Here is a 12,254-nt window from a genome sequence, read left to right on the forward strand (position 1 = left end):
TAAAATTGAGTAGTTTTAGATTATTATTTTTTATTAAATAGATTGTTCATCTAAAAAATTGTAGTTTTGAAAATGATCGAAACTAATCATATTTTTTTTTGAAAATAATGATATAATATATGTAATTTTGACGAAAATATTGGCGCTCAAGGATTAAATTTCTTTTGGAGGGAATTTTCTTAAGCTTGAGATTTATACATATATATTTTTAGTGAAATTCTAAAAGTATATAATTAGCCAATATATAATTTGAAAAATATAATTAATCAATTGCAGAAAAGAAAATGTGAACAACGTGATAGTATTTTATATCTACAAAAGAGATTGAACCTTATCCTTGATCAATATTAATATTATTTTCCTATAACACAATTTTTAAATTTTCTTTTGTTATATATATATATTGTTGTGTATTTTGTTTTATTGTATTGTAAACTAACAATTTTTATTATGTTCTAAAAAAGCACATAACTTTTAAAGAAATTTTCTGAAAAATATTGTATTACTTTCTATCGTAATTGATATTAGGTTCTTAACAGTCGTAATTATTATTTGATCTTAGCTAAAAAGTCATAATATTTAATTGAATATTAAAAATGTATTTTTTTCTTCCCTAATAGTTTTTATTACCTATATTCTATTAGTTCTACGTTGTTGATCAAACATGAGAGGATGCGCTAGTGCAGGCACTAACCAACAGATGGCATCATATTACTTATGCATATTGCAGTTGCATTGCAATTGTATTATATGTGATCATTTATATATAATTTGATTATTATTACATATATAAAAAATCAAAATTAATTTTTCGTATTTACATGTTTATGTAGAAACTTTTATAAAAAAAATATTTTATTATTTGATATAGTTACTGTTTTATATATGTTCCTTTCAATTTATATATATTTGACTGTTTAATAAGAAAAATAAAATTATTATATATATATTATAGAAAAGAAAATGCAAACAATGTGGTAGTATTTTATATCTACAAAAGAGATTCAATCTTATCTTTTGATCAGTTATCAGCATTATTTTCTCATAACACGATTTTTAAATTATCTTTTGTTTCATATTTTGTTTATATTTTGTTGTATGAAGGCAAACTATCAATATTATTATGCTATTGATATTTTCATTTTTGATAAATTTTTATATTTTTACATTGTCTCTTATGCACTTAATTACACTCTTTTTTCTATCAATGTTGTTAGCACATAATTAGTATAAAATTAATTGTTATTGGCAATGATAAAGAGATTAGCTTAATATAAGTTAATATCTGTTCAGATTTGAAAATGTAGTAGCATTACGTAAGAATGTAAGAATTTATCGAAAATGAAAATATCAATAGTATAATAAAAATTGTTAATTTGCAATACAATAAAATAACATCATATCGTTTGGCATAAAAACAGTGTTCCTGTATGGAGAAATAAACAGAGATTTATATTTTCTGTATCGAGAAAACACAAAGATTTATATTTTTCTTTCTAAAGAATGTAAGAACAAAATATTCGATTTGAAAAAATTAATATATGATATGAAACAACAAACTAGAATAAAAAACTGATGGATTTTTTGAAGAAAGAAAAATTAAAATATTAAAATAAATTAAATATGTAATTTAAATATTTAAATAAATATTAAAAAACGGACTAATACGTATTAGCATAATTTTTTTGCAACTAACAAGATGTTTAATGTATTATTTATAACGGAACTAAAGATTTATTCGAAATCAATACCTGGTTTTTTCTCACAGCCTCTGATAACTGGCTTAGCTTTATATATGTTATCTTTTTTTAATCTTAATTTTGAAATAAGTTGTTTTTTTTTCTATTTATTAATGCAAGATATTATTTTCCACACTATTCTTTTTTATAGAGTTTTTCCTTGGCAATCGCACTTTTCTATTTATTTTTTTATTTAATTTCCAAACCAGCTTATAAAATATAAATCTATAAATTAAAATCTTAACATTTATGATTTGCGATTAATTTATTATTTATTAATTAACTATTATTAAATTTATTAAATTATAATATACAATAATAGAAATTATAATATAAACAATTAAACTAGATGAAGACATTTGTAATGACATTTTTAAAATTTTTTGCTCGTAAATAACAACATTTACGAGCAAAAAATTGTATAAAAAATTTGCAAATTGTTAAGATATTTTAAATTAGCTTGAGTCATATACATTATTATCTACATCTCTCAAAATCTATGAAACTAATTAGCAAATCAGATTCAGTGAATATGCGTTTATAATTATATACGTTTCATATATACGTATCTAGGATAATAATTTCAAGTTTAAATTGCTTTTAAAGATAATTTTTAAATTGTGTGACTATAAACGAAAATAAAATCACGCTATTTATATCTATGAAATTTGATAAAACTATACTTTTGAGAAACAGAAATACTAAACAACGATCTCGTTACGATTCAACAAATAACCGCTATTAATTAATCTGAACATTCCTACCACGAAAAGTTAAGTTTAGATAATGCAAAATTAAATGCTAATTTTGTTCCAATTTGTTGTTCTAAGCACCAATTCTGTACTTTTATTCTTTAACAGAAAAATTATATTAAACATGGGAATTCTAACTTGTCATTAATAAGCTAGCACCCCCACTACCAAAAAATTAGTTTTAGCGAGTTGCAATTAAAAACAAATAAATAATGTGCTAATTATGTACTCAAACAGCCTGTGAACAGGTTATAAAAATATTAAATTTTTAAAGATTTATCAACATGATATTTACAACAAATCTAAATTATAAATCCGAGCATCGTAAATGTTCTATGTATGTTAGATGTTATAAATATTCTAGACTTTTTATTATAATCTTGTGTAATAATAAATATACTATAATTGTATTAGCATACTGAAAGAAGCAATTCTCTCGTAGTGATCTGTCATTTTTATCACGGTCATTCGTACGTGTAAGAAAACTGAGAGTACAATGTCTCTGTCCAGAGAGTTTGTACATACATCGCATCGTTACTTTCATTCAGGCTGCCTGCTTCCGCGTCGCGCGGCAATCGACACTGGTGGAGTTCGATTATCCCCCTGTCGGCGTCGGCGACGACGACGACGATGACGACGACGACGTCGCCAACGACGAGAGGAAAACGCATCACGCATGCTCGCTATTCCCCAGCACCCTCGTCCGTTTCGCGGACTCGCCCGACGGAGATTTTGACAGTACGCCGCCCTGCATCCTCCGCGTCGAGATGCATCTCGACTCTCGTCCACGGGCCCACTGGCCGTTCTTGCTCTCGCTCGCTCGCTCGCCATAATTCCGCGATAATTTCGCCGATATCTCGTGTACATTGCATCGGATGCGCCGCTTAAACGTGCGCGTTTAACAGCGCCGCTCGCGGAACAGGGTCAGTCGATAAAATCCGCACGAGTGTTTGTCCGCGTCCGGAGTGTACCTTCACTGGAATGGAAAAAGAGGGATAAGATTGTTGTTAAATTGATGCTTTTTAATCTGGAACAGCGTCTTAAGTCTAATAACGAAGAAGAATTATTTTTGATTCGAGAGCTTTTCGTTCGATTATGAACGGAGAGAGAAAGAGAGGGAGGTGATTACGAGTAAATTCAACGAATCACCCCGAGGACTCGCATGATTCGCGCAGACGGTACCGTTTTTCAGTTACGCTCTCGGGGTGGCCGAGAGAAATGGCATCGCGGCAGGTCCGAATCTTCGCGACGTCTCGGAGAAAGATGTTGACTCGTTTTTGACCCAAGTGGTAGATGGGTGTAGTCGGAACTTGAAGTGTTTGAATGACTTGCGCACGGCTCGGCGGGAAGGTGGTTGTGTTAACTCAAGTATGCGGATTTCACGGGCATGTATACCTCTTCGGTGAGGTGGGGCTGACTGTCTGAGCATCGTCGAATCACCGCCGGCGCGGGCGTCCCAAAGTGCCGTGTAAATCTTCCTGAAAATTACAAAGTAATCTCGCGGCGCGTTCACGCGACGGCTCCAGAATCAAGTTTCACCGTGTGTGTATGTTTACATGTGTGTGCACCTGTGTTATATATATATATATATATATATCATACGTAGTTTTTCGACAGAATAACGCCGTCTCTACTTTTAGCCGCGCGTTTTGTGTCGCGTTTCAAAATAACTCAAATACGTTCAAATGCGATAAACGCGAGCTTTATGAAATAGCAATTGTGCCGCGAGACACACAATCGTTAAACCGTTGATGTGACTTTGGCAACGTGATTGCGTTTTGTGATTCTCCGTGCAAAGGGCGGGGGTCTTCCCTTAGGCGGCCCTGGGCACGAACCTGCTGTGCTCCTCACGAACGTGGAACTGTCCGTCTGTCAGGAGCGTTTCTCTAACGTGAAATCCCGTTTGGGACCTTGACGGGCTCTCGTCCGCGAGCGGATTCCCGCGCTCTCGGTCCATTTCAAGCTATCCCGGTGCATTCGTTCGAAGGTGGGCGGATGCCGCTGTCCATGCCAAGGACACGTATCCTCGGGCGCGCGATCCGAGAACAATGAATATCTCAGGATGGCCGTTTCGCTGCGATGCCGGGATGTCGTGCCGGGAATACAAAATCCAAGTCGTCTCGCTCTGCGCATCGTTTACGTCGTCATCCTTGTCATATTGTCGTCGCCGTCGTCGTTTGCTCCGTCGATACGCATGAGCCAAACCTATTTGCATCGCGAATTTATAATACCGTGAGAATAAATTTTCCAGAACAGTGTCAAGCGAAATTCGCTTTCGTCTATGACGATTCGAAAGAACGAGAAAAGAGGATAAGGAGAGGATAAGGAGATTGACGAATCGAACAGGATGAATCATTTTGATTGGAAGCTACTGCGACGGAAGAAGGTACAGTTTGTAGATCGAGTGTATTTCTCCCGATTCATTTCAAGTCTTAATTTTCTTGCGTTGGATAATATAATTATTTCCTTATCAATTTGTTTCATAAAATTAGCATAAAGGTAATTTTCAGGTTTACAGCGTGAGATTGGAATCAGGATTTGAATTCGTTAGGTTTCTAAATCGCCTCGTGGCATTGTTGACAATCTGATGTATAATACGTTAATAACTCTTTTTATTGAGCTATATAGCTTTACTATAAATATTTGATTATTGAGCTTTATTTAATTTGATATTCATTTATTTTGCTTAAATAAAATAAAAAGAGTGTTTTATTAACTATCTTGTTGAAAATAAAAAGAGCTCTCATCATATATATTAATTTATATGTATATTATACGCGAAATTTTTTTATATACAAATAAAATAAACAATAAATTACGTGCACTCATATTACTATACAGGGTGTCTCGTAAATTGGTAAAAAAGTATATTATATAAAAATATATCAAAACAGCGCACACACTTTCTTTAATTTAAATATATATACATATATTCATAAGATTTCATTAGAAAACAATATATAGAAAACAATATAAACGCTTTCTTATACTTCCGTTGCATGCAATTATGTTGAAAAACAACTACGCGCGTATTCGTGGGTTAAACGTGCTATTAGTCAAAAGATTCTGAAAGATAATGAATATAAGTAAGCTGTGATTATAAATTACCACTCATATAAAAAGCGACTCATTGACTCGTGGAAAGATTAGTGTGACGGTACATCATAGCGCGAGCAGCAAGCTGCTCGTTTTCGCACGTAGAGTTGGACGTATAGTTGAGAATAATAGAGACATTGAGTGCCGCTATAATGACGATCCATTAGTCACCGAGAGAGCGAGATGGCCGGAAACGTAGAGAATTGCCTTTTTGAGAAATATTAAGAATCCACTCTGTGTGCTCTTTGTACGCCAATACTCGAGAGTTTCATTTCCGCCGTTTTTATTCCCATTGGCTCGGAAAGCACGGTCATTGTCTTTCGAATTTCTGCTGATCTCACATTGTTAACAAACACGTGCGAAACTCTAGAAAACCTTGACCTGATGATATTCCGTTACTTTCTGTAATGTCATGATATTCCATTTAACGTTTGATCTATTTAAAGTGCACATGGAAAAAATATAAGGAAATTGTTAGAAATAGGGTCATTTCTCAAACTCTCCATTGAAAGATTAATGATATGTTTCCCCTAACAGTTTGATTCACAGTTGGACAATTGTCACGGGAATATAGGCGGTAGAGATGAACCCTAATAATAAAGATGTCAAAAACGATTGCAAAAGTTGTTTGTGTTACATGGATATAAACGAAGCGAATCGATACCTACCGGAAATTACGTTATCTTTATGGTTTTTGAACACAGGATGTGTGGTAGGAAGAAGGGTCGGATGGCCAATCATCTAGCGTACGTATTTATTTTCGGAAAAGCGAGGGCCCACTGATTAGCTTTCGCATAAATCATGTGTAATTTCCTTGTTGTTATTATGCTATATGCTTACTATCATTTGAGTGTCAGTTTTTAAATTATATATCCATCAACATTTATGCATTAACTTTAATTGACATCATTATTTATAGATTTGTCATTTAAGAAACGAATTTATTAGTTGAATTATTTTTTTTTAATAACAGAGTGATTTTAAATGATTGCAGGATGATTTTTATTAATTATTTGCTGTTTAAAAATTGAATAACTGCATATAATGAATCGCATAATTGGACTCGCGAATACAATACGATACAACAACAGCGTCACACGACGTCATCGAACTCTCCACTCTATTTGGATTAGGCGTATTCTCGATATATTTATTCAACGCGTTAGCAGCGACTCGCGGTAAAGTTACTTGCGTTTTATCCGCCGGCGATATTACCCTGCGTGCGTGTTCGGGCGCGAATGCATTCGGAAGAATTTGCATAACAGAAAGAAGGCGTTACCACGGTCGGCATTAAATTTCAGGCATCAATGCGTCCGGCTTTCTGTCCCCGCGGTCTTTTCTTTTCTGTCTCCGGTAATTACCGTATGCCCGATCGAGGGCATTTCGCGGTGTCGTAATGTCGTGTCGCCCTGCCACATTGTCTATTTGTGCTATCGGCGCATTTTATCGCCATTGATAAAACGACTTTCGCCCTCGGCGGTAAGACTTTAACCCGGGTGAGTTATGCGCGATCCAAAGTGCGACATTCATACGTGCATATTAATGGATTATCTATACGTGTCTCGCGGCTCAAACAGGCCCGACGATTTGCATTGAATGCGTCAAGTGTATGATGATTTGCTCGCTGACTCTAATTTATCCGTGTAATTGACTTGGCGACGAAATCACGCAACAACGAATAGCGAAACACCGTCTGTTTTAAAAGCATAAATAATTTTCTTGCAAAAATCTTAATCGCGACATTTATCATGCGTGTTACATGAAATCGGATGATCTACGTTATTAACGCAACATTTTAAAGTCACGCTTATTTAAAAATCGAAAAATATACTGATATAACAGATCAATCGATATGAAGATATTGTGCGCAATCTCGTAAGTAGAGCGATTTTCCGCGTGGACGAGTATTTACTGTGGGGAGACATAATCAACGATGGGTCTCCGTTACAATCAATCTTCTGGCTGGATTTATCTCCTGACATTTAGTATATCACGTCGATTAAGTAATCGTCACGTTTTGACGGACGATTTTTGTTTTTTCCTTTTTGCGCACGTAACTTCCGCATGATGGGATAATAACGTGTATTTTTAAATTGTTAAGAGAAAGAAAGAGAAAGTATTTATTTTGCGCTCTGGAATATAATCTTGTCAAAAGAATGATGAGTGAAAAAAAACTGTTATAAAACTTGAATATTGTAGAGACATTTTGCAGAGTGCTGATTCACTATGACGGATTATAAATCAATTTCGTACTAATTTTTTTCTCGCGAATTGTAGAATCAGAATCATTCACGTTTCGAAGCTGATTATTCGCTTGTTTTTAAAATTTTTTTTCTCATCAAAACATGTTTGGATTAATATCTATTATCTATTAAATTATTTTTATATTCGTATTTTTATCACAAGTATAAACTCTTTAATTGACGAATATATTATCATCTTTATTCAATTCATTTGTATTGATTTTTTAGATTTATCTCTCGACAAATAGCAGTTTTCAACATATATGTAATTTTTCTAATTGACAATCTGTTGACAACAAATGTCTCATTCATATTTGCGAATATGCCTTTACTCTTTTTCGGGTTGTTATGATTTGGAATTTTATGAATGTTTATATTTATTCATGTCTGTATCGAAACCAGATGTTTTACCTTTGCTTGAAAGAAAAACCTACACTTTTTTTCTGTACCTCTGATTATCTTCTTAATTAACTTTGATATAAAATTTCAATGTCACCAGCGATTACGGATTTTTGGTAAATCATTAAACACATTGATATTTTTAAAAATACGAAGTCTCAATTGCTTTTTCTGCAACAGCAATAATTTATTTTTTTCATCAAGTTACCGTAGAGTAACGAAATACAAGATAAACATTCATTTAAATACCTACCATTACTGCTTCTCTTAGCTAATCCTCTTATCTAAAAATAATTCTCTTATCTAAAGAAAAGAATTCCTTCTTTGGATTATTCAACCATAAAAAATAAACACTTCAGTTTTTAAAAAATATTACACATTACGAAGATAATAAAAAAATCTTTGCCAAATATAAAGTGTTGTGTTAAAAAGTATCATGGAATTTTTTGAAGAAAAATGTAGCCTATACATCTCGTGATGTAAGGATTCAAAAATAAATTATCATTGCTACGATACGACTTATTGATCCGTGAATTCACCCAATGAATTCTAATTTTATGAAGATTGATTTGTGAGCGTGATATGACGACATAAATTAGTATTATATATGCGTCTTAAAAATATACAATTAATGATATAAAAGTTTATATATATAAACAACAGGGTATTAAACTGTAAGATAAGAACAGATAAAAGCGTTTATTTTTAAATAATGTATCCTGGGGGGGGGGAATAATTTCCTCTCTCCCTCTGTGATACAAATACAATTGTACGGTTTTGGTCATGCTCAATAAAAAAATAGAAAAAAATTTTGTTAGCAGAGGACATCCCCTCCTCCCGCCAGTGGGCAGTAAAACAATATGTTGGGGCAGCCCAACGTCACGGATATATAAAACGTTAATACAAATATTGCCTTCCGGCTAACTAATCGGGAACAATATATATATATAAATATATCTTGTTCCCGATTGGTTATATATATATATATTGTTATATCATGTGATATATAAGTCATAAAAATATAAATTAATATAAATATGTAAAATATTAATTTATATATCCGTTTATAAAACTATGCATTGCTTATACATTTAAATAATTTTTAAATTTTGCATTCTTTTTTCTATGCTGTTGTAAAAAGAATTGTATATCATGTTTTTTTAATTTTTTTTTTTATATCGAAGTTTAAAGATGCGACAATTTGGTGTTAATTAGATTTAAATATCATTTAAGTACTCACATTATACAAAATATTTACATCTTTAACACATTCGTAATATTCATAGAAATGAATACTCTTTACTCGCATACGTATTCATATAAGCTCTGCCTCGTTATCCTGTTTAATATTATCTCATTATCCTATTTAATAATATTTTGATATTTAAGTCATAATCTTTGATACTTAAAGTCTGAAAATTTGATTGATGAGATGAAGACGGTCTTTTTTGTGAAATTTGAGATAACATATATCATTGTTGATTTGGACTACGGTTAAAATAATCGCGCGTGAATTCTCAACACGCGGGATAATAGGATTTATAATAATGGAAAACTTATCATATCCGCGATCAACCACAAATTGAAATTAACTTGCTCACCTTGGCCTATGTTTATTCTCATTGGTTAAGAAAGAGTCGCGATAACTATACGCGTGTGAAAAATTTAGATTATGATTTGATAGGGCTTTGAGGTAAGTGCGTGATAGAAAATCGATGGAAGTGGACGTTATTATATCGACGACGTTAATGCGCGCTCTATGGTAATGTGAACGGAATTGACTTTTTTGTCGAATGTGTAAATTGCCTCGTAGTCGTGACTGTAAAAGGCTATGACGTGCTGGTACGTGCTTTAAAGTAGGCCAATGGAACCGTTTGTTACCCGGCACTGGGATAAGAATGAAAGAGGAAGGTCGATATAGCTCAAAATCAATAATTTCGTCTGCAGTTAGTTATTTAATCTGAAAATTTTTCATGAAGCATGTTTTCATTCTTCGTTGTAATTCCTAACGTAGATGTAGATTGTAAAAAATATATTGACAATATTAGACTATTAGACCAGCAGATTACTCTATTGACCGAAGTTGATTTACTGAAACTCATAAAACCATTGAATTCCATCGAACTGGTAAGTTACTAGCGAGTAGAATCTCTATAAAATCCTATAAAAAATAAAACTTATCGAAACTAAAATAAAAATTAAAATAAAAACCCTAAAATAAAAAATTATAAAAAATATTAAATATTATATAAAATATTATATAAATATTATATAAAATTATGTAAAATTATTAAAAAATTATTATTTATATAAAACTTACATATAAATGTATATAAAATCATTAAGAAATAATGAATTAAATTATTGAAAAATATCGCGACATTGTTTATTATAATACATTGTTTATAATAATACAGTATCTTAATTATTTTATTTATATAATACTATTACATGTATTATTACGATATAATAATTATTTTGTTATTATATAATACTATTACATATATTACAATGTAACACATATATCAACGGCAAGTATGTGTGTGTATTTGTATAGAATCGAATATAGTGCTTGAGAAAATGCGCAGCTTTCTGTTCGCCGTTTTCAAATATCGTCGCCGATCCGTCTAGCCAAAGTGCAAACGGATTGAGGGCACTGCTTCCGCTTCCCGTCGTATTGCATCAGGGTGGGACTAGCATCGATCGCAACCCTCGCGTGCGCTACACAGTTTCCACCCGTGCTCTCGAACGCGCAGCAGCCATGGAACAACCACGTAGCAAAACACTTTATCTCCCTTTCTTCGTCCTCGAATTTTCATTCTTGTTGAAATAATAAAGTAATCTAATTTAATTCTCTATTTTCCCGAAGTAATCATGTGTTTAAGTATCAATATAAAGGACTAGATTAGATCTGAATATTATCTTATCGATTAGTTATATCAAAAGTCAATAATCAACATGTTACTTCGACAGATTCCCGCGTTTGTTCTTATCATTCATATTCACTCACAGATCCAGATTAGATTTGCAGTTTTCTCTGTGATAATCTAGTGTTGGAATGGATAAGCAGTGCAGATCACAAGCCGATAAATACGTCGCCCATACTTATGGTTGTCGTAATAAAGGGGGTACTATTGCTGTGGTATGCTTCGTTGACCAGTAACATTGTCTAAGAGATCGAGACCGTAAGGCAAATAGTAATCGTGTATACACGACACGCACACACATTTACATACGTACTGAATCGGCGATGCTTTTGAGCATGACAAGGAGAGTTAGAATTTTCTCTATACATGGTGATTTTGAATCGTGAACGTTCAAGTTCGAAACGTCCTTCTGTCCTTTTCTACATTAATCCGTTCTGCTTCTGGACAGCGATAGAGTGTCGGGGTAAATTATCTTGCGGACTAAATAATATTGTTGCCTGTATCGCGCAAACGTCTTTGCGATATTATGAGAGGATACGAAGATTAATTGCGCGCCTTCGTGATTCGGCGATCATGTCAAAGATGTTCGTAGGTCGTTCGGCGATGCTTTCACGAGGCGTCCGGAATCGCATATCGTGCGTCAGTTTAGATAGGCATTGATTTATCATACGCGTATGTAATAGAGATAAATGACGTTTTTATAGGAACTGAATTATTGATATATGTATATCCTTTTCTAAAAATTATATCAAATTAAGGCAAATTATTTTGAGATATTTTAATTGTTCTTTAATACTATAATATCTTCTTTGATTGTATATAAATTAAAACTACTGAATATGTATGATATGAAAAAAAAAAGAAAATTAGCTTTATATTTTTTTATTAAAAAAAGAAATTTATACTCCAATCACACATATCGATTATTTAAGATTTAATATTATAAAAGAATGTTCTTTTATACTTTCTTTGAGTAAAATTGATTTTTCTTTTTAATTTTTATTTATTAAAATTTTGTAAAAATAAATATTAAAAATAGATTAATCAAGTTTGATCAAATGTAGCAATTTTATACATTTTTCAATTACATTTGCATGC

The 12,254-nt window shown here is 32.4% G+C and overlaps 1 protein-coding gene across 3 annotated transcripts in view; it reads left to right on the top strand.

Moving 5' to 3' along the window:
- LOC140662972 (puratrophin-1) overlaps positions 1–12,254 on the top strand; it is a 300,935-nt gene that overhangs the window by 12,269 nt on the left and 276,412 nt on the right. The window contains exon 1 of one of the 3 annotated variants that reach the window (XM_072886770.1): positions 3,158–4,877. The exons of the other annotated variants lie outside the window; for them this stretch is intronic. Within the exon in view, the coding sequence (XP_072742871.1) occupies positions 4,839–4,877 (39 nt within the window). The 5' untranslated portion in view covers positions 3,158–4,838. Of the gene's footprint in view, positions 1–3,157; positions 4,878–12,254 lie in introns of those variants that run through there. 3 annotated transcript variants of the gene reach the window in all.

This window comes from Anoplolepis gracilipes, chromosome 2 (genome assembly GCF_047496725.1).
Source record: "Anoplolepis gracilipes chromosome 2, ASM4749672v1, whole genome shotgun sequence".
NCBI classification, from domain to species: Eukaryota; Metazoa; Arthropoda; class Insecta; order Hymenoptera; family Formicidae; genus Anoplolepis; species Anoplolepis gracilipes.